This window comes from Pongo pygmaeus, chromosome 8 (genome assembly GCF_028885625.2).
Source record: "Pongo pygmaeus isolate AG05252 chromosome 8, NHGRI_mPonPyg2-v2.0_pri, whole genome shotgun sequence".
Taxonomy (NCBI): Eukaryota; Metazoa; Chordata; class Mammalia; order Primates; family Hominidae; genus Pongo; species Pongo pygmaeus.
The window spans coordinates 24,880,801-24,903,603 of record NC_072381.2 but is presented as its reverse complement, the minus strand read 5'-3'; the positions used below and the strand labels follow the sequence as shown (position 1 = coordinate 24,903,603).

Here is a 22,803-nt window from a genome sequence, read left to right as displayed (position 1 = left end):
CCCCTGATTGGTTCGCGTTCTCTCGTCGCGTCTCCCGATTGGGTAATTTGCAGCGGGAGATGTTGTGAGGCACGGCGGGGCGGAGCGAGCTGCCGGGGTCTGTGACAAGGCCCGGGAGCTGGGTGGGGAGGGCGGCGGTTGTGCCGCGGCTCCGGAGCCGCTGTGACCTAGAGTGTGGCGGACAGAGAAGCGCAGCCGCCTCTCCACAGTTCCGCTAGCCGCGCCAAATTCGCTCAGCCGCTCTGCAGAATTTATAAAAGGGAAAGAAGTGAATGAGCAACGCTTGGCTAACTTCCCCCTTCCCACCACAGGAAGAGATTTTTGCTGTGAGGCGTGAGGGGACACTCCCTTATCTGGAAGTCCCACGTCTCGTCGCAGCTTCATTGCCTTCCCGCTGCAAAAAAGGGGTGGGGGCACAATTTGCCAAGCCCTGTCCCCCGGTCTAGGACCTTTGATCCCTCGAGTCTGCAGATGTCGCTGTTATAGGCTTGTACCCTTCTCCACCCCAGACGTCTACCACCAGGTCTCTTTCCCCGGGAGCAAGTCCATCCCTGGACGCTGCCGCTCAGCGCTTGGGAGACTGCAGGGGCGGGGAGCGTTGTGTGTGCCTGGTTTTGGGGTGCTGGGGGGCGAGGGCTTGTACGTCCCGCGACCCACGGGGAGGGGGGCAGGCGAGCACCCCGCTCCGGCCTCCGGCTAATCCCCCTTCTCCAGCGTCGGTTCCCCAGGCCCGTGTTATTCAAGACACAAAATATTCAGCCCCAGAGCCTCCCCTGGGGAGGGGAGGGGAAGGAGGTGGAGTGGGAGGAGGTGGATCCAGGGAGGAAGAAGCGAGAAATCCGCCCCCGGGAAACAGCTCCGCGCGGCCGCGGAGCGAGGCGCTTCTGTCACTTGGCGTTCGCGGGCGCCGGAGCGGGGCCCCGGCCCGGCCCGGCGAGGCGAGGGGAGAGTCCGGCGGCCGCCGCCCCGCCCCACGCCCTCCCGCGGCGGCCGAGAGCCCGGGGCCGGCCGGGGCAGGTCGCGGCGGTGCCTGGGAGCGGCCGGCCGGGGGCGGCGGCCTCGGAGCGCGGCGGCGGCGGCGGCGGCGGCGGGCAGCGCGGGATCGTCCGGCTGCGGGGTCCGGCTCACGCCGGGCGGGCGGGGCGCGCTGTCCCGGAGCCGGCCAGCCCCGTGCGGATCCACTCGTCCCGCTACCTCTGGTGCGTGTCTGGTTTCTTTTCCGTCTCAGCCGAGAGGGCGCCGCGCTCGCGGGCCGTGGAGATCCCGGCTTGCCCGCGGGCTCTCTCCCTTCCCGCCACAGGCCACCCGGCCGGACGCTGCCTCGGGGCCGGAGGGAGCCCGCGGCGGGCGCCCGGCGGGGGCGCAGGGGCCGCGCCCGCGTGTGCGGAGCAAGGGCGGGCGGCGGGGCGGAGGGAAGGGCACAAAGGCCGGCGGTGGGCGCTGGGGTCCAGCCGGCCTTGGAGGAGGGGCGCCTGGGGCCGCTCATGAATATTAACCGAGCCTGCGGCCTAGCGCGTCCCGGCCGGGCCCGGCGCCCGGCCAGCGTCCCCGCTTCAGCTCGCCGCCGCGCTTCGGCCGCCGGGCCCGAGCGGGCGGGAAGGGTAAGGCCCCCGGTTTTGTCTCGCCCCGGGGCTCCTAGCACCTTTGAGAAAGTCCATATTGGGGCCGCTCTCCTCAGGAGCTCGAGGTCCCCGACCCGCCTCAGGAAGGGGCGGGGGAATCGTGGGGAGGTGGGTGGTGGTTTGCTTTTTCCTCGTTTTTTCCCCCTAGGTGGCCACAGGGGAAGGGAAGCCGTGTCGAGTGGTAGTTGGGGGAAAAGCCGCGACTTCAGAGTTGCTCGGGTGTAGCTCCGGAATCATGCCCTGGAGCGGGAGCGGCGCCCGCGTCCCACCCACGGCCGCGCACGCCTCCCCGGCCGTCCCCGGCCGTCCCCGGCCGTCCCCACCCAGCCCCGCCTCGGGCCAAGGAAAACAGCCGCCTCCTCGGGGACGCCAGCCGGGGCGGAGGGGCGGAGGGGCGGCGCCCGAGTCACCCGGAGACGCCGCCGAACCCACGCCGGCCCCAGCCAGGCTGGCTTTGTGCTTGCGTTTTTGGGGGGCGGAGGGGAGCGAAGAGGGGGGCTTGAAAAGTGTGATCCCATTTCAGCCTCGTGGGGGAGAAAACTTCACCGAAGTGTCCCTGTCTGGGTGATGCAGCAAACAACATGCACAGCCCTCTGCTCTGCCCAGGAAAGACATGAATTAAAATGCACTTGAATGGGGAACATTTTTTCCTGAAGGCTGCATAAGAGCCAGGTGTGTTTGACGCAACCGCTGGGCAGTTTCGAGATTTCTCTTTTTTAAACACCCCCTCGAATTTATAGGCTTTTTGTTTGTTTACGTTAAAATTTTTTTTGTTTGTTTTGCTCGGGAGGAGACGCGAACTTGGTGTGGACATGTGGGCAAGACAGTGATAGGCGCCTGGAGAAAGTTCATGCCCTTTAACTTCTCCTTTTCCTAGGATCTCTCTAGGAGCTGACACTCGAACCTTCACGACCCATTCGGATTTTTCCAGGACTCAGGCGTGGCACTGGGAAGAAGGGGACCGCTTTCTGCAATTGGCCTCGACACTGGCTGCCAAGAAGACCTGTCGCCTTTGTTTTTAAGTCTCCAGAAATGGAAGAAGAAGGCGAAGTCAGTTGAAGTCACGAGAAATCAGCGAGGCATTTGAAGGCGCTTCCTGAAAACCTTTATTCCCTGGCACGTTGTCTGTTTCACCAGCCCTGCCCCTCCTCGGAGCCTGCTTGTGGAATTCTTCCCCTTCGGGTGTGTGGTGGCATTCCCCCCCACCTCCAATGTGGACTCCAAAGGATTTGTCCCTTCTTTGTCATTTGAAATGAAATGATGGCCACGCGTCGGACTGGTCTGCCTGAGGGAGATGGTGACAAGCTCAAGGCCTGCGAGGTAAGCGCGGAGCCAGCGTTCCTGGCCGGCAGGGCGGTGGCCTGTGTCTTGAGCGTCCTACAAGTTGGGGGTCACCGGCCACGGGGCCTCACTAGGGGCTTCCCGTGGCGTTGAGCTGGTTGGTGGGAGCGCCCCAGCTTAACCAGTAGCGAGGAGAAGCCTGGCCCACGTCTGTTTCCAGGGACTCCCGTGTTTCTTTTGCAAGAACATGTCCCGCATTTTGGAATGTCCTCATCTTGGTCACCCCTTCTCAGAGCCAGGAATTCTCCCATCTGCGGCTGCGGATGCTACAAGCCTGAGAATGGGCACCTCAGTATCCGTTTTCCTTCAGTCCCCTTCCAAGATATTTGGAGTTGAGCTGGTTGGGGGTGGCTTTGAGCGTTTGTGTCTGCTCCCAGGTGCAGAGAGGGCAGTTAGTATGCTTGTTGCACCTGGAACTTAGTCTTTCTTTGGTACTGACGAGGGGAGCCTGGCTGCTGTTGCTGCAGATCTCTGCTTCAGGTAGAAAAAGAAGTGTTTTTCCGTGAATAGTTTAAGCACAGCCTTGGAAAACGACCTTACAGAGTCGTAATTCCAACTCCCGGAAAAATCTCCTGCCTTCACTGTTCTCTTATTTATACCCTCCCTTTCACTACTCTGAAGTTCTGTGAGCTGCTCTGGGGTGTCAGGTGGGTTGCGTTGCTGGTTAGGGTAGCATCTAGCATCTTCCCAAGGGCCCAGAGATTTTACTCCAGACTTCCTGAAAATTTTTGAGCAGGCAGGACAGAAATCATAGAAAATACATTGATTTATGACACCCATGTGCCCTGCCTCTCACCTTTTTTTTTTCCTCGTCTTTGGAGATTGAAGTATTCGGAATTTACTTCTATTATGAATATGCTCTGTTTATCATTGGCGGTTTCTATAATTTGTTCATTAAATAGACTGAATATTGTTATCCTTTAAATTTTACTTTTGAGATGCCTATGTTTTCATTGAAGGGTTGAGGATTACTTTAGACAATAACATACCCAAATGAACCCTCGTTCACTGTCTCACTTTCTTTTGCACCGGATGTTAAATTTTAACTTGATAGTCCTTGAAACAAGGGCTGGCTCTAAGTGTGTGAGTTTTGGCATTTTCATAAAAATGAATCAGAAGTTAAATTTTGGTTCATAAAGCAAGCAGAGAAACTTGCTTCATGCAGCTTACTTCATGTCGAATTAGGAAGTTTATGCAGAAAACGCTGTGAGGTACAGTATGCTATTACTGTACAATTTATTAGGCAGAACTATAGGTTTACATTTAGAATCAGTGTTTTACTTTTTGACATCTGTAAACACCTGCTTGCAGGCAAAAGCATGATTAAGTAGAACACCACAATCCTCTGATCACGGTAAACCATAATAACTCCTTTTGGAAGGCCTACCTGCAACCTGGTGATTGCTTAATGTGTATTGCAGTTACATAATAATATGTATTGTGGTCCTGAAGCCTTATTTGTCATTGTCTTGTGAATACTTTAATTAGCGTTGTATTTGCATTGTATTTGCAAGAACTAATGTTATTTGATTTTTTTTTTTTTGGTCATTTAAGAGATGTACTGAAACCAAGAATTTAGACACATCTTGTCCTTGGCTAGCAAGCAGTATTTCCAGTTTGTTGCACACTTGGCTTTTATTAACAATGACAGTTATGTATTTTTTAACGGCTGTGAAATGTGTTTTCATTTGGACCTTACTGCTGGCAGCATGGCTATCTTGTTTTTAGTTTAGGAATGAAGAAAACACAATATCACCTGTGTTTTGCTCATGTGAAATACATATACGTTATTTAGGTTTGGTATTAAACTACAATATTATTTGGCTTTCTAAAGAATAGGTATTTTGCCTAGATTCTATGTGGGAGTGGAAATAAAGGGAATATATGTTGTCAGAAAACATTTTAAAACCTCAGGGTTGGGAGTGAAGAGAACTTGTGTAATTATTGCCTGTATTTCGTTGTGACGTGTTTTAATCTGTGATTGATGCTTCTGATACACATTAAATCTTGTGAATATTTTTTAATAATAGAAAGGGAGTTGCTAATGAAGTACTTTGGGCTGATATTTGCACTTAATTTTTGTCGTTAATTTTATTAGAAGCACTACATTCCACAGTGGTACTATCATTCTTTAAAAATTTTAAAAATCAATAATGTGTTTGGATACTACATTTATTATTGTGTTTTTAACTAACAAAGAGATGAGCATGTATGTCTTAATAGCAATGCTGTTAATCAGCCAAGAAAACCTAACTTTGTAGGACAGAAGAAATCAATGTAATGAATTAATAGGAGTCTCTGTTTCATGCTTTATCTAATTAGCCAACTCCACCTTCTCTGAATAAGGTCTTGTGCTTTGTTGAAAAACAATCAGAGATTTCTTGTTCATCTTAAGCATTGCAATTTTATTGTGTTGATATATGAATATATTTAGGCCTCCCCACCCCCAGGATATATTAGAAGGCTCAAAACAAACAGCCCCCTTCAAATAAGAAATTAGGACAGTTCAGTAGAATATGTCTTGAACCTTATACAGTAAGGATGGTCCAGATGGTACTCACACGAATTTATATACTTTTATACATCTCAAGGTGTATTTTTAAAACTTGAAATCACTCACTCTGAACCTCTTAAGTGATTTTTGGTGTGTGTGTGTATGTGTGTGTAGTCTGTGAAGTCTTCTGACACCAATCTTTGAGTAACTTTGCTCACAAAATCACTTTATATAGATTCTTCTGTTGAATCCTCTGTGATATTATCAACCCTTTTCATATCCATATAGTTTCATCTTTCAAGGTTTAACTTTTTTTTAAGCCAAAGAAGAGAAAACTTTCCCTCAGCTTTCTTAACCACATGATTTTTTTTCCATTTCTAACATTTATTTCACTTTTTATCTGTAGTCCATACTCTTGTCCAGTAATATAATTTTTGATACTTTATTATTAAACTTTTTACTAATGCAAATGAACTTATTTTTGTTTTGCTTCTTGACCTAGGCTAAGATTATTCTATGATTGAAATGTATTATGGCTGATGAAATACACTTGTTGGTTGATTTTGAAATACTGTAAACAATACGATAAGACATTTTTCTGGGTACGAGTTTGTATGAATCCATGTGTTGACTCTTCCTTCTGGAATGCTGGACAGTTTGCTTTTGCTTTCATCCCAGACTCCCTGGTTCCTTCTCAGGCACTCTCTCTTCTCCTCCCCTCCTTTCTATCTCCCTCTCTATCTGCCTCTTTTGTAGGGTTTTTCTTCCTCTTCTTGCCCCATTGTTGGTTTTATCCAGAGCCAAGGCCTTTCCATTCCTTTATTCTCTTTCTCACTCCCTGGGTTTTATTTTGCACTCTCCTGTGTGCTGGTGACTCCATATCTACCCCTCTATCTTGGGCTTTATGGTTGACCTCTAGACCTTTTCAGCAAGTTGCCTATTTACCGAACACTTTTGGGGGATATTCTCCAGGCGTTGCAAACTCATCAGATTTCACCGCTACCACTGACTCTCCCTCTTCCTGTGCGCCTTCTTTTGCTGAGTAGCACTACCATCTATTTATTGGTCCAAGTCAAAAACTAGGTCAGCATCCTCACTCTTCTGTCTCGTCATTCCTCGTATGCAAAGTCTTGTGGAGTCCACATTCCCAATACCCACTATCACCACCCGAGTTCAGGTCAGCTGCATCTCACTGATGAACCACAGAAACAGATTCCCTACGGAGTGTCCCAATAACTTAGCCTTGTCCCCTTCCGCAGCTCTGTCCCTAATGTAATCAGAATGATCCTCCTGATGGGCAGATCACCTGAGGTCAGGAGTTCTACACCAGCCTGAGCAACATGGTGAAACCCCGTCCCTACTAAAAATACAAAAATTAGCTGGGCCTGGTGGCGCACACCTGTAGTCCCAACTGTTTGGAGGCTGAGGTATAAGAATCCTTGAACCCGGGAGGCAGAGGTTGCAGGGAGCCGAAATCGCGCCACTGTACTCCAGCTGATCATTACATTACCTCCTGTAAGACAATTTTCTGTCTTCCCATTTCCTTTGAAATAAAATTCAGACTTCTGGGAAGTCTGAAAGGACTTCGGTAATTTGGTCCGTGCTTCTGTCTCACTTGTTACTTCTTTTTGTTCTCCCTAGATTGAACTCCCGTCAGGTCCTTTCTTCTACCCTTCCCTCTACTGTCCCCTGCTTCTCCTCCCTCTGCTCCATGGCTGATTTTTACTCATCATACTGGTCTTTTCTTCAATACTGCTTCCTCAGGAAAGCCTTCCCTGACCCGCAAGACTCTTTCAGTTGCCCCTAGTGTATTCTCTCAAAACACCCTGCACTTTCAGGAATACCAGTTACAAGTTTATCTATATCCCCCTTGGATTGCAGTCCCCATAAGAGCAGGGACCATGTTTGTTTCCACAGGGACTGACACATAGTAAGTGTCAGGTGATATTTTTTGAATGAATAAATGAATATGCAGGAAAGGCTTTACATTTTATTCATTTAGATTCCCGGACATCATTCTCTCTTGATTATCTTCCTTCCTCGTTGTCACCTCCTTCTGTCTCTTTGAAGTTTCCTCAACATCCTGATTTGCTAAACCTTTCTACACCTCAAGGCTCAGTTAATCCTCATTTCTTCTCCCAATACTGTTTCATGGTTTTCAGTATCAAGTATATGCAGATAATTGACACACACACACACTCACTTACATTTCTTTATGTGTATGTGTGTGTATCTCTATTGCTGACCTGCCCCTCTGTCTCTCAGATTCAGATTCCTATATCCAACTGACCTGACTGCCTAGAATCCCCATTTGAATAGTAAATAGGTATATCTAAAACCACAGTCCTGACTCTACCTCCATTCTCCTGGCCCACCTTCCCAAGTCTGCTCCTTCCAGTCTTCCTCATCTCAAGCAGCAGCAATCCCATCCTTCCAGGCCAGGCATCTTGGAGTGGTCTTTGATGTCTCTCTTTTTTCTCATACGTGACATGTAGATCCGGTTGACTGATTTCTCCACTTCAGTCCTTGCCAGCCTAAAGCCTGTTCTCTACACAGCAATCAGACAGACAATTTATAAATCAAATTGTGTCATTCCTTTGCTCAAATTCCTCAAATGGCTTCTCATTTCTCTGAAGATTGAAGGCCAAAGTTCTTGCAGTGACCTGCAAAGCCCTGTATAATTGGTCCTCCCCCGTCCCTGAGCACACCTCCTGTGCCTCTTCCCTCCTCAGTCTGTGCTAGCCATTCTGGTCTCTTGTTTTTCTGCATGTACACAAACATGGGAGTCCCCAGAGCCTTCCCACTCACTGAACCCTCCCCTTAGAACACTTCCCCCGGTCTCTGCACAGCTTGCTTCCTTGGCTCCTTCGGGCTTTTGCTTAGAGGTCACCTTCTGAGTGAAGCTTTGCCAACCACTCCCTTTATTGAATGCCCCTCCCCTGCTCCCTGTGCCATGCTCTGCCTTCCTTCTTTGCTTTATCTCCCTATCACTTAGTCTCCACCCGGCATGCTTATGCATTTGATTTTGCTTGTTTGTTTGAGACAGGTGATATATCTAGAATGCAGGCGTTGAGAGTGCAGTTTGTCTGTTTTGTTCACATTGTGTTTCTTATGCCTAGAAGAGTGCCTAGCACATAATAGGTTGTCAATAAATATTTTTTTGAATGAATAAAGACTTAGAAAAACTCCAAAATGTTACTGAGTTTGCATTTGCACATGTAGTATGTGAATTCTTATTTTATTTATTTTATTTCTTTTTGAGACAGAGCCTTGCACTGTCACCCAGGCTTGAGTGCAGTGGTGCAATCTCCGCTCACAGCAACCTCTGCCTCCCAGGCTCAAGTGATTCTCCTACCTCAGCCTCCTGAATAGCTGGGATTACAGGCGTGTGCCAGCATGCCTGGTTAATTTTTGTATGTTTAGTAGAGATGGGGTTTTGCCATGTTGCCCAGGCTGGTGTCGAACTCCTAATCTCAAAGTGATCTGCCCACCTCGGCCTCCCAAAGTGCTGGAATTACAGGTGTGAGCCACTGCACCCAGCTGAATACTTATTTTAGTTTATACAAAATATGTACAGTATGAAGTATGTTCTTCCTTAGACCTCCTGCCCACCTTAAATTCCATTCCATTTCCATTAGAACTGCTGTTAAAATTTTTGGTGCCTTTTTTCTTTGCACCTTTTTTACCTTTGGGAAGCTGGTAACCAGGTAACAGTAACCAAGACAATGTGTAGTACAAATGTATGAAACAATTTCCACTAAGAGATGAGATCATGATAATTAACAGACAAGTGAAAGGGCAATCAGACTGGTCGATAAGAGAAACTATAAAAAGATAATCTGTCTGTATGGATGACGTTTTATTTCTTAAAACGAATGGCTAGTATATGGATGTTCCTTATTACGTATTTTTATTTTTTCATGTCATAAATATTTCATAACCAGTTAAAAAAAGATCACAAACATTGACTGTGACGAAATGTTAACAGTTGTTTATTCTGAATGATGAGAATATCAGGATTATATTATTTTTATGTTTTGTCTTTTTTATTACCAAAATGACAATAAAAGAACAGTATGTATAGACTTTAAAAATAGGTAATATGTAATCAGTCTTGTGAAAATTTGGTTTGTGGCAAACCTACACTGCCTAAAACAATACTTAAAAAGCAGACACACTGCTCAAAGCAATACTTAAAAAACAATTTTTTCTTTTTCTTTTCTTTTCTTTTTTTTTTTTGAGATGGACTCTCGCTCTGTCGCCCAGGCTGGAGTGCAGTGGCGTGATCTCGGCTCACTGCAAGCTCCACCTCGCGGGCTCATGCCTTTCTCCTGCCTCAGCCTCCCGAGTAGCTGGGACTACAGGCGCCCGCCACCATGCCTGGCTAATTTTTTGTATTTTCAGTAGAGACGGGGTTTCACCGTGTTAGGATGGTCTCAATCTCCTGACCTCGTGATCTGCCTACCTTGGCCTCCCAAAGTGCTAGGATTACAGGCGTGAACCACTGTGCCCGGCCAAAAAACAATTTTTAAAAAGCAGGTTTCTTCATTGGAGGCATAGGATTCATTCTAGACTAGTTATAGTACGGTATAACTCTATTATTTAATTTTAATTTTGTGTTTCTTCATGCACCTGAATTTAAGTGTCAGAATACTGTTCCATGCCAAAAGTCTTATGCTACATGTTAGGGTTAAAGCTAAAACCTGTTAGAATTGAGAATGATGGCAGTAGCAGCAGCAGGGATCATTAAATGGCATTTCGGCAGAAGCCTGGATTTGAATGTATTGAGTGGGGCCTATCACTAGATAAGAGCCATCAGCAAAGTGAGTACCCAGATCTAAAGAATTTCTCTGTAAATTGTTAGTGTTCCTTCCCATTCATTTCTTCCAGGTTAAGCGTTTTATGAAGTTCATTGTGCCTTGATGTTCTTCATTTCTTTATTACTACCAGGTCAAGTAATCTAGCACAAAAGTAATACTCCGTTTCTTTTGTTCTTTGCTTTGTGAAGGGTCCTGTCATCTTATTATAGTTAACAATATGCTGATTTAAGTATGGGCAATGCTAGTGTTGATAAGATGCACAGATGCTGTTATTCAATGCAGCTATTTTCTGTTACAGAAAGACCATATGGTAGGCACTTGTTTTTCTGTCTAGTTGATGTGATTAGATTACTAAAACGAAAGGTTATTGGACTTAAAGATTGTCCTACTATTTTATCTAATTTTAATTGACTGTAAGTAATTAAATGTGTTAAAATATTATAAGCCTTCCATATCTTCCCTGGTTTGAAGTAGAAAGATATCTAAATGCAAAAAACTCAATTTTGGATTGCTTTCATCAAAATAGTTTTATGGTTTAAGTTGCCATGTTCTTATAAAATTGGGTATTGTGCAAATAGTTTATTTCACAGTATAATCTGGATGATGGCATTTTGTGCTTCTCAAATAATCCAAAAGATAAATGGATATATTGTACTATAGGTTTAAGAAACTTGATGTGAGCTGCGCGTGGTGACTCACGCCTGTCATCCCAGCACTTTGGGAGGTAGAGGCGGGAGGATTGCTTGAGCCCAGGAGTTTGAGACCAGCCTGGACCAAATAGGGAGACCCCATCTCTTAAAAAAAAAAAAAAAGAAAAAAACTTGATGTGATGGAAATGTTTTATAAGTTCTCTTCTAGTTATCTATTTAATATGCAAGAATTTCCACTGTGTAGATTTGTGAATAAAAGAATAGATTGAGAACCTAAATTTGATATTTCTGACTATTCATCTGTTTTGGGTTAAGTAGACAGATCAGAAGAAACTGTTTATTATTGTAAAAAAAAGATAAAAACAGGGACGTTAAAGACTTTATTTACTTTTCCCTGGTGACTAGCTGCTGTTGAGTTTTCTATTTGATATTGGGTGTGTTTTTGATTCAGAATTGGTTACTTACTGTGTTTTCCCCTGTTGCTTATCTCTGTTCTGAAGAGGGCTCTGGCATAGTCAGGAGTAGTGCTATGTCTGCAGCACTGTTTATAATCCCACAACTTCTTTGCCCTTCGTACAACCTAAGGAAGACACTCTCTTGAGTTCTATTTTTTTGTTCATTGCACTACTTATTAATATATTGAGAAGACTTATATTCTTGAGTATATGTCCTGATTTTCTCCTTACTCACAATGTGGAGACTATCCTTGAATATCAGTAGATACAAAGCTGGATTTATGATTATATTTAGACATTCTTCTGGATGTGGCATAGCTAGTGTGATCTTGGGAATTCATCAGCACCATTTTTTTTTTTAACTTTGAGGTAATACCTCTGTAATACCCAGTATTTTCCTAGTAAATACAGATCGTATATTGAAAAGAATTTGTATAAGCCAGATCAGTGAGACTTACTTTCTTCTCTGGGTTCTGCATATTGGCTTCTGGAAACATTATGTGCTAGTAGTGGATGTGAGGGGAAGGAAAGGCTCTGGGCACCCCCCGTTCATATCAGATTGTTATTCTAATCCTTTTAGGAAATTGTTTTTGTTTACTTTTTTTTATTTAATCATATAGACACCCTTCTTTGTCCATAGATTGTATAAACGGTCAGCCCTCTGTATCCATGGGGTTGCACATTCATGGATTCAGCTAACTGTGGATCAAAAATATTGGGGAAAAAAATTGTGTCTGTGCTGAACAAGTACAGACTTTTTGTTCTTGTCATTATTCCCTAAACCACAGTATAACAACCGTTTATGCAGTATTCACATTGTATTAGATATTGTAAGTAATTTAGAGATGATTTACTGCAGGAGGTATGTTAGGTTATATGCAAATATTGCTTCATTTTATATTAGGAACTTGAGCATGCGTGGATTTTGGTATCCACAGGAGGTCTTGGAACCAATCTCCCATGAATATTGAAGGACCACTGTATAGATCATACCTATTTTGTGGCAACATAGGTCCAGTCTCTGCCTGTCCGTATATGGCCTTCTCTACTGCATGCCTAAGTCTCCGTCTGCCTTTCTCTTGTAAGGTCATATGTCATTGGATTTAGGTAATTCTCAAGATCCTTAACTTGGCCAGGTGCAGTGGCTCACACCTGTAATCCCAGCACTTTGGGAAGCCGAGGCAGGCAGATCACTTGAGGTCAGGAGTTTGAGACCACCGTGGCCAACATGGCAAAACCCTATCTCTGCTAAAAATACAGAAAATTAGCTGGGTGTAGTGGTGCACGCCTGTAATTGCAGCTACTCGGGAGACTGAGGCATGATCTTGAATCCAAGTGGCGGAGGTTGCAGTGAGCCCAGATGGAGCCACTGCACTCCAGCCTGGGTGACAGAGTGAAACTCTGTCTCAAAAAAAAAAGTTCTTAACTTAATTACATCTGCAAAGACCCTTTTTCAAAATAAGGTCATGCCCACAGGCTCTAGGTGGACATATCCTTTCAGGGGGGTTACTGTTCAAACCCCTACACTGGGGTTTCTTCTGTTTGGTCACATGCTCAGATGTTTCTCTTTGCTCCCTTCTTTCCAGATGCTAATGCTGTGTACAACTTAAAAGTGTTGTTAGTGATTTGCCTCTTCTCCTGTCTGTTTTGGGGTTCCTAGGGATGCCTTGACACCTAGTTTTGTTGTAAATATTGCCCACGTGTTTTTGTTGTTGCTGTTGGCTTGCTATCTGGCTGCACTATCTTTTTTTGAGGGGAGAAGGGAATTCGGGAGATTTCCATGTTGATTCTCAAATAAGGAAAAGATAGTTACGTGAATATTATCCTTCATGTGAAACTGGTTGAGTTTTCTAAAGGATTTTACAGATGAAGATGTTCTGACGTGGGGACTGAAGATGGGAAAAGTACACTATGTTTAGGAATGATTTATAAAAGATTGATTATAGTTGGGCCTTTAGCCTCTGAGTTTTTTTTTTTTTTTCTTTTTTGGTATGAACTTTTCATTTAGTGGTTCCCCGGGGAACTTTTGAAAATCAAATGCGTGAAACCCTTCTTTTCTTTCTCTCAGAATTTTTCAGCATCTTAGAGGATGGAATAGTATCAGTTGTTAGACATGCAGCAATTTTTCTAGAAGCCCAAGTGCTCCAACTAACTTCTTTCTCTCTTTCTCTCTTTTTCCCTCCCTTCCTCCCTCCCTCCTTCCTTCCTCTTTTTTTTTTTTTTTTTTTTTGAGATGGAGTCTCGTTCCATCGCCCAGGCTGGAGTGCAGTGGTGCGATCTTGGATCACTGCAACCTCTGCCTCTCAGGTTCAAGTGATTGACCTGCCTCAGCCTCCCAAGTAGCTGGGACTACAGGCACCCGCCACCATGCCCAGCCAATTTTTGGATTTTTAATAGAGATGGGGTTTCGCCATGTTGGCCATGCTGTTCTTGAACTCCTGACCTTGGATAATCCACCCACCTTGGCCTTCCGAAGTGCTGGGATTAAAGGCGGGAGTCACGGCACCAACTACTTTCTTAGTGAGATTGAGGAAGGAAGCAACTTGTGTTTTGCCTACAACTGGTGATAATGACCCTTTTGTTCCCAAGATAAAAGTTAATCAAAAATGATTCAAATTTGATCTAGTGCCAGACTTTCCTGTTATATTTAGAAGTGTCCTTCCACATTTATTAACAAATTCAACAAATATTTATTGAGCACCTTCTAAGTGCCAGACACTGAGGGTGCAGCAGCATAAAAATACAGACATAGTCTGGCTCTTAACTTCATGGGTATACATGGGCAATGGGAAGTGCAGACAATTGAAGAAGTACTTATAGTAGAGTTGCAATGAATAGGATTTTAGGAGAAGAGTAAGGAGCTATGAAAACATGTAGCAGGCTGACCTCACCTATTGTAGAGATCAGGGAAAATCTTCCTGGGAAGATTGTGTCTAAGCTAACTCAGGAAGGAGTTAACTAGGTAGAAAGAAGAGAAGAATGTTGTGGCACAGGGAACAACTTTAGATTCTGAATATGCTACAGCTAGGGAGAATATCTATTATCTCTAGAATACTAGGGAGAATATTTAGTGTCTCACTAGATACTCTCTATCTAGAGATTCTACATATAGTATATCTAGAATATTTATATCTAGAGATACTGGATATTCTCCCTAGCTGTGGCATATTCAGCTACAAGACCAGGAAGGGAAAAATATAGAAGTGAGCAACAGCCTTTATTGAGTCTTTTCAATGTACTCAAGTTAGTTTTCTCAGAAAGAACAACTTTTGTTTTTACCCATATTTCATCAGTTTCCATACCATCTACATTACATTATTACCGAACACAAATAACACAGACATAAAGAGATATGTGCAAAAATAAAACTGACATGTTAAGCTTGAATGTCACTTGTTGGGAGCAGAATTGAGTGTCTAGATTATCTTCCCAGACGTAAGAGTTGAGCTTGCAGTACTGTTGGATTCAGTTTGCAGGTATTTTGTTGAGGACTTTTGTGTCTGTGTGCGTCAGGGATATTGGTCTGTAGGGTTTTGTTGTTGTTGTTGTTGTTGTTGTTTTTGTTGTGTCCTTGTCTGGATTGGTTTTTTTTTTTTTTAAAGAGATAAGGTTTTGTTCTGTCACCCAGCCTGCAGTGCAGTGACATGAACATGGCTTACTGTAGCCTCAACCTGCTGGCCTCAAGCAGTCTTTCTGTCCAGTCTCCTGAGTAGCTGGGACTACAGGCATGCACCATCACGCTTGGCTAATTTTTAAATTTTTTTTGTAGAGATGAGGTCTTACTGTTTTGCCCGAGCTGGTCTTGAACTCCTGAGCTCAAGCGATCCTGTCGTCTCAGCCTCCTAAAGTGCGGGGATTATAGGCATGAGACACTGTGCCCGCCCCCTTTTCCAGTTTTGGTATCAGGGTGATACTGGCCTCATAGAATGAGTTAGGGAGAATTCCTTATTCCTTGATTTCTTAGAACAGTTTCAGGAGGAATGGTATTAGTTCTTTGTATGTTTGATAGAATTTGGCTGTGAATCCATCTGGTCCTGAGCTTTCTTTGTTGGGAGATTTTTTTAAATTACTGATTGAGCCTTGCTACTTGTTATTGATGTGTTCAGGTTTTCTATTTCTTCTTGGTTCAACCTTGAGTGGTTGTATGTTTCTAGGAATTTATCCATTTCCTCTAGGTTTTATAGTTTGTGAGCGTGATTGCTGTTCATAATAGTTTTTGATGATCGTTTGTATTTCTGTGGTATCAGTTGAAATGTTTCCTTTTTCATATCTGATTTTGTTTATTTGGGTCTTCTCTCTTTTCTTTGTTACAACCTCTATGGAAAACTGTGAGGAGATTTCTTAAAGAAGTAAAAATAGAACTACCATTTGACCTAGGAATCTACTCAAAGGAAAAGAAATCCATTTATCAAAAAGATACCTGCTCTTGTATGTTTGTTGCAGCACTATTCACAATAGCAAAGATATGGAATCAACCTAAGTGTCCATCAATGGAGGAATAGACAAAGACAGTGTGGTATATTTGGAATGGAAGACTATTCATGGAATACTATTCAGCCATGAAAAAGAATGAAATCATATCTTTTGCAGCAATGTGGATGGAACTGGAGGACATTATCTTAAGTGAAACAAACTAAGCACAGAAAGTTGAATATTGCATGTTCTCGCTCATAAGTGGTTGCTAAAAATTTGTACACATGGATGTAGAGAGTGGAAGGATAGACAATGGAGACTCGGAAGGGTGACAGAGTGGGAGCAGGTGAATGATGAGAAATTAGTTAATGGGTACAGTGTGTGTTATTTGGGTGATAAATATACTAAAAGCCGACTTGACCACTACACTATCTATGCAGATAACAAAATTGCATATGATACCCCATAAATTTATACAAATAATAATAATAGAGTTGAGCCATGGGATCAGCCAGTATTCAAGAATTAGCCAGGAAATCAAGAATTTTGGTTGGTCTAGCAAGTCAGTTAGGCAGAGTTCAATTAAGCCAGCATCTATGGTAATTATAGTTTTGGGAGTTGATGAGGTCATTGAGGGAGGGAAGAGGGTCAAAATCCAGAATCTGAGGGAACACCACCAATTAAGGGACGGACAGAGGCCGAAAAACCAGCCACCAAGATGAACTAGTTAGAAACAAACTTTTCAGTAACCTCAGTTTTCAGATTTTGAGGACTTTGAATTTGATCTTTATATTTAGCCTTTGGGAAGCTTCCAGCAGCAGCATTGTTTAACCTAGCTTCTCTCAAATTTATTTTGCTATTGAAGACTTTTTTTACTTAACTGTAGTTTATATTCTGCATCCTATAAAACAAGTAGGAACATACTTTGGGAAACACTGCTGTATACAGGCAGAAAGGAGCAACAGAAGGAATTTATAGGGTAGTCATATGATTAGCTTTTAGTTTAAAAGATGCTTTTGTTAGTCCTGAACAGACAAGATTCCAGAGAGGGGTGACAGGATGTTTGGGAGACCAACTAGATGCCCTGTGATAATCCAGGAGAAAGTTGATGGGGGTCTGAATTTAGGCAGTGCCAGTGGAATGGAAAAAGGACAGTTCAGTGTATGTTTTAGGAGAAGTGACAGGATTTGGTAGCTGGATATGAGAGGTAAGGAAGGAGGAGTCTAAGATGACTCTGGTTTCTGTTTGGGTGACTAGGGGGATGAGTTGTACAACCACTATGCAGATTAGGGAATAGAGGAGGGTAGTGCAAGTTTGGAGGGAAGGTGATGAATTCAGTTTTGGACATGTAGTATGTAGGTGTATGTGCTTAGCAAGTGTTTAGTCACGCAGATTTGGAGCTTGGGAGAAAGGGTGGTGTTGAAGAGGGCTTTAGAAGTAATTCATAGTTAAAATCACAGGTTGAGGTGACATCACCTATGGAAGTGTAAGAAATTAGAGGGAGGTCAAGGATAGAATTCTGATTTAGACAGAAAGGGGTGATAATCTTGAAACTATTAGTCATTTATTAGATGTCTGTTAGACACTGTTTTAAGCATGTTACAGATGTTATTTCAGATAAAACCTCGTGAAGGTATGTCTCCATCTTATAGATGAATGATTTGAAGCTTAAAGGATAAATCTTTAGCCTCCTTGGTCATACATCTGTCTTATTAAGATCTAGGCTTTTCTCACATTGCTACATTGCCTTTTGCAAAGAAGTAATAGTTGAAGAAGTGGTAAGAGAACAAAGAGAGTGGAACTGTGGTACCCAGGATGAGAGTCATTGAAGGAGTTGTTAGCTCTATGTGGCGCTACTGAGAGGTTAAGAAAGGACGGAGCACCCTTTGGTACCCTTGGGATCAAGTCAGTGTGAGCGTCATTGATGATGGCACAGCCTTGTGTTGGAATTTGTTTGCTGTGGACCGGAGCCAGTATAGTTGATTGATTTATATACCACCTCCCCAAGTTGTGTTTTCATTGAATGACTAAAGATGCCCAGAAAAGAAGGAAAAAGCAATAACCTTTTACAAATTAATGTTAAATACTCAATAAGAATTTTATGAAAACTTTCCTTCATGATCTAATAATTTAAATGTACTGGTGGGAACTACATTTGGGAAGATGATGTCGTTCTGCCAGTTAGCTATTGCTGCTTAGACAGGAAAGGGAGGGGAAGATCTTATTTGTGGACCACATCACTGCAGAGCTCTCGTAACCCGCTGCTCTGCTGACAGAAGCTGAGTCAGAGAAGAGATGCAGACTGTGCTATAGGCAGTCATGGCCCAGTTCAGGATTTTAGACTGCATGATCAACCATAATTGGAGTTTGTTGTGCAATCTGTATTGTGCATGGAGTGGTCAGGTTTGTTTCATAAGTGTGTATGTATATATTTGCTTTTTAATTCAAAACTGCTATGATGTATAAAGCAAAAGTATATCAGGATATGAAAACACTGTCTTCTTGTAAGAGTAGGAAAGTAATCTTTTGGAATTTTTTTTTGTCAAAATACCTGTTTAATGTGATAAATCTAATGATCTGAATTACTTTAAAAGAATTAAGTTAATTCTTAAGTAGCACAGATGAGACTATTTGCAGTGCTTTAAGTGGTGGAGGAGGGGAAGTTAGAATGAATTACTTAAAAGTGGCAAAAAATTAAAGCAATATAATTGTAACATAAATGTTACATATTTTTGAAGGCATCTGACATTGTATTTATTAGAAAGTAGGCAAGATTTTGGAGTGAGTTGCTTTTTAGCTAGTTTTTCAGTTTTAGTGAAATATGGTTCTTGAGTTCTTTCACAGTGGGATTAAATGGAAGTACTTTTTAAAACTTTTTTGATTACTAGTCTGTTTAGAAAATGGTTATTTTGCAATAGAGAAAATCTGCTACGATAGCTATCGTCTGCTTTTGAGTGTTCTTCCCTAAGAAGCAAAAGCTCTTATTTTTCCCTTTATCCCTCGATCAACATTGTTATCATCAGACTGTTGTTGTTAATCGTAGATAATATTGTACAAATTCAGCATAATGGCTTCTTTTACAGAATAGAAAGCAACCTGGATGATAGCTTTTGTTCCAGTTATCAGTGCATCTTTAAAAACTATGAATTATTTACCTCGTAGGTTATTCATCACTTTGTGGGTATTTGTCTTCCTTACTAAAAACAAGTTATTTAATATTGTTTGAAATTTAAAAGGAAAACAGTTGAAAATGTAATTGAAAGCAATGAATGATAAATAAAGCACACTGACCATGCTTGCCCCAGCCCCAACCATTTCTCAGTTCTTCCATAGCTGTGATGTGAGCTTCTTCGTTTTTGATATGGAATTAGTTTCCAGTGGTACTTTGGGGTCTCCAATACTTTTCTTTATGTACTGTTTTCTCTATTCTCAATGGTGAAAAAATATTTTCATAGTTTAGGCTGGGCGTAATAGATTAATGTATCAGAGAAATCAGAGATGGAGAAGGTCATTTAGTCTCTGTTTGTTTCACCGTAAGATTGATCCCTCAATGCACTTTCTAGTTCTGTGCCTAATGGATTTACATTACCGTAAAAAATATGGATTTTGAATGGCTGCTAAGAGGATAAAAGAAGATAGATAGTGAAATTATCTTAACATGTAAAATTCATAATACCAGGAGCCTAACAAAGCTGAAACTTAAATTTTTTTAGCGTTTAGTGACTAGTTTACAGCTATTACTAAACTCATTAGTCTCATCATCAGAAAACTTTCTAGTTTGAGGTCTGAGACCTTTTTAAGACGTCTTCATTCTGGGTAATCCCAAAGGAATTTAATTTGAGTTGCGATGGAATCTAGGGGTGCATTGATCCAGTAAGCCAGCGATAGCAAAAGTGCTTTTTTGGATGTGCCTTGGCCTGGGGTTTTTTGCTAGGATTGTTGTTGCTTCCATCCTTGTGGTTTAAGTCTGATAATCAGCCATTTAGTTGCCAATGTTTCTGAGAAGAAGAGTTTTTAGGCCAGGCATAATGGCTCATGCCTGTAATACCAGCACCTTGGGAGGATCACTTGAGCCCAGGAGTTGGAGACCAGCCTGGCCAACATGGAGAAACCCTATCTCTACCAAAAATAGAAAAATTACCACCAGATGTGGTGGCTCACACCTGTAATCCTAGCACTTTGGGAGGCCAAGGTGGGCGGATTGCCTGATCTCAGGAGTTTGAGACCAGCCTGGGCAACATGGCAAAACCCTGTCTCTACTAAAAATACAAAAAAAATTAGCCAGGTGTGGTGGCACGTGCCTAATAATCTCAGCTGCTTGAGAGGCTGAGGCATGAGAATTGCTTGAACCTGGGAGGCAGAGGTTGCAGTGAGCCGAGATTGTGCCACTGCACTCTGGCCTGGCAGTGGAGCAAGACTCTGTCTCAAAAAAGAAAAAAGAAATAGAAAAATAAGTCAGGCATGGTGGTGTGCACCTATAGTCCCAGCTACTCGGGAGGCTGAGGTGGGAGGATCACCTGAGCCTGGGATGTGGAGGTTGCAGTGAGCTGAGAATGGGCCACTGCACTGCAGCCTGGGCCACAGAGTGAGACCCTGTCTCAAAAAAAAAAAAAAAAAAAAAAAAGAAAAAAGAAGAAAAAATGTAGAACTTAGCATAAAGTAAAAATGGCATATGACAACACCTCCTGTGGCTTTTGTGCCACCACTTAAAGTATTTGGTAGAGGTCACAAAATCAGTGCTTTGGGAGCCAGGCAGTTGAAGAGTAAAGAAAGTGAGTGGATCACAGTCAGGGGTTAGACAATAGAGGCTGGTGGAGACCATGGATAACTAGAGATTTGGCTTTAGGAGATTGTTGTCATGTTGTTCCCACTGTTGTCAGATCATTTAGATTTCAAGAGAAGCTGAAAATTTGAATTTTCATGTGAACGTGTCCTAATTTTTAAATGTTGATGACTAATTCAAGGTTTTCAAAATAGTGAGATCTAAGCAAAATACATCTGCTGGCCAGATGTGGCTCTAGGCTTTTAGTGTGTAACCTCTTGTTTATAGGAATACTTAGGGCAGCACTTGGTTTCTTTGAGTTTCACCGTTGAAGCTAAGCAGTGATCAAGGATGCTGCTAGATACCCTTGGAAAGCTTATGGTATAGGTCGGGAAGAAGTACGGGTGAGAGAAAACAAGTCGCAGAAAAGGCAGGATGGGAAGGAAGGAGAACAACTGAAGGAGACAGACAAAGAAATGATATCATGGGAAGTGGGAGAGTGGCCATCATGTTTCTCAGGTGCATACTGAGAATTCTGCAAGGTAACATTACTTATTAACTATTACCACTGTTGTATGGAGGCAGTATAGTGTTATAGTTGAAAGTGCAGAGTTTAGTGCCCAAGAACTGAATTCAAGGCCTGGAGTTGTTCCTGGTTCTATGGCAGTGGTATGGCTTGAGTGTTACTTGCCTTCTCTTCTCTAACAGTAGCAACATCAGGGATTGTTGTGAAGATTAAAATGAGATAACCTGGATATAGCATTTAACATAGTGCTGGCATGTTGAGTGCTTAACACATGCTTACAATTATTATTAATGTATTCTAAGTTGGTATAGGTGATGTTATATGAGATTTACATTAAAAGTAAAGCGATGGTAGTAAAAAGATCCATTAATTTAATTTTAAAAATTACAAATGCATGGTCACTTGTAAAAACTGGAAAATTAAAATTGGTTTACATAATTAAATCCTTCAAATTCAACTCCTGTTAATATATTGATACTGCCATTTTTTTTCACCCAGTGTGTCTAGTTTGTGTGTGTGTTTTACAAGTTGGAATATTATGTACATTTTTCCATTTTAGGACTTCATTTTCAATGCCTATATAATATAGAGTGTATAATAAAGTATGTAATATCATACACTATAATATAAACTATATATTGTGTGTGTGTGTATATATATTGAAACCATTTATCTGTTGAACATTTAAATTGCTTCCAGTGTTCTGCTCTTATAATGTATGGTGAATATCTTTGTGTTTTAAACTGTTTCCTGTTCAGGAATATTTTCATAGGATACAGTCTTAGAAGTGAAATTACTGGGTAATAGTGACACTATTTTTAGTATATAACTTTAATAACAGCCAGGGCAATACAGGGAGACCTCATCTTTACAAAACAATTAGCTGAATATAGTAGCACACACCTGTAGTCCCAGATATTTGGGAGGCTGAGGTGGGGCGATTGCTTGAGCTGGGGAAGTGGAGGTTGCAGTGAACCGAGATTGTGCCACTGCACTCCAGCCTGGGTGACAGAGCAAGACCTTGTCTCAAAAAAAACAAAAAAAAAAACCTTAAAACAATACGTTTTTGTATTCTGAAGATCTTAGAGAGGTGATTGTTCTTGGGCTTCTTGACAGATGAGTGAATTTTAAAAAGTTATAGATTACAATACTGGTTATTCCCATACCATAATTAAGAATGGAGGTATTGGCCAGGCGTGGTGGCTCACGCCTGTAATCCTAGCAGTTTGGGAGGCTGAGGCAGGCAGATCACGAGGTCAGGAGATCGAGACCATCCTGGCTAACACGGTGAAACCCTGTCTCTACTAAAAATACAAAAAAATTAGCCAGGCGTGATGGCGGGCGCCTGTAGTCCCAGCTACTCAGCAGGCTGAGGCAGGAGAATGGCGTGAACCCGGGAGATGGAGCTTGCAGTGAGCCGAGATCGTGCCACTGCACTCCAGCCTGGGCGACAGAGCAAGACTCCATCTCAAAAAAAAAAAAAAAGAAAGGAACCGGAGGTATTTTCTCCCCCTCACCAAGGTGTGTGATAAATTTCAAATGTTCTAATCAGTGTTTAGAAATAGGGGTTGAATGTTTGGTAATAATGGAGCCAGATACAAGAAGTTGTGCATTAAGGTTTCATATATATGGCATATCCCATAATCCCAGTTCTTGGTTTCCTTCAAGTCCAATGACAGCAACTACATAGGGAACTCAGAAGGAATACTGGGGAGCATCA

The 22,803-nt window shown here is 42.8% G+C and overlaps 1 protein-coding gene across 4 annotated transcripts in view; it reads left to right on the top strand.

Moving 5' to 3' along the window:
• Positions 1 to 2,497: 2,497 nt before the first annotated feature.
• ARHGAP21 (Rho GTPase activating protein 21) overlaps positions 2,498 to 22,803 on the top strand; it is a 134,957-nt gene continuing 114,651 nt past the window's right edge. For 2 of the 4 annotated variants that reach the window (XR_008491995.2, XM_054436107.2), the window contains exon 1: positions 2,499 to 2,942. Coding sequence is in view for 2 of the 4 variants with exons in the window: in XM_054436107.2 (XP_054292082.1) it covers positions 2,880 to 2,942 (63 nt within the window). In the remaining 2 variants the exon portion in view is untranslated. Of the gene's footprint in view, positions 2,943 to 22,803 lie in introns of all 4 variants that reach the window. The other 2 variants (XM_054436108.2, XM_063669676.1) reach the window with 2 other exon arrangements.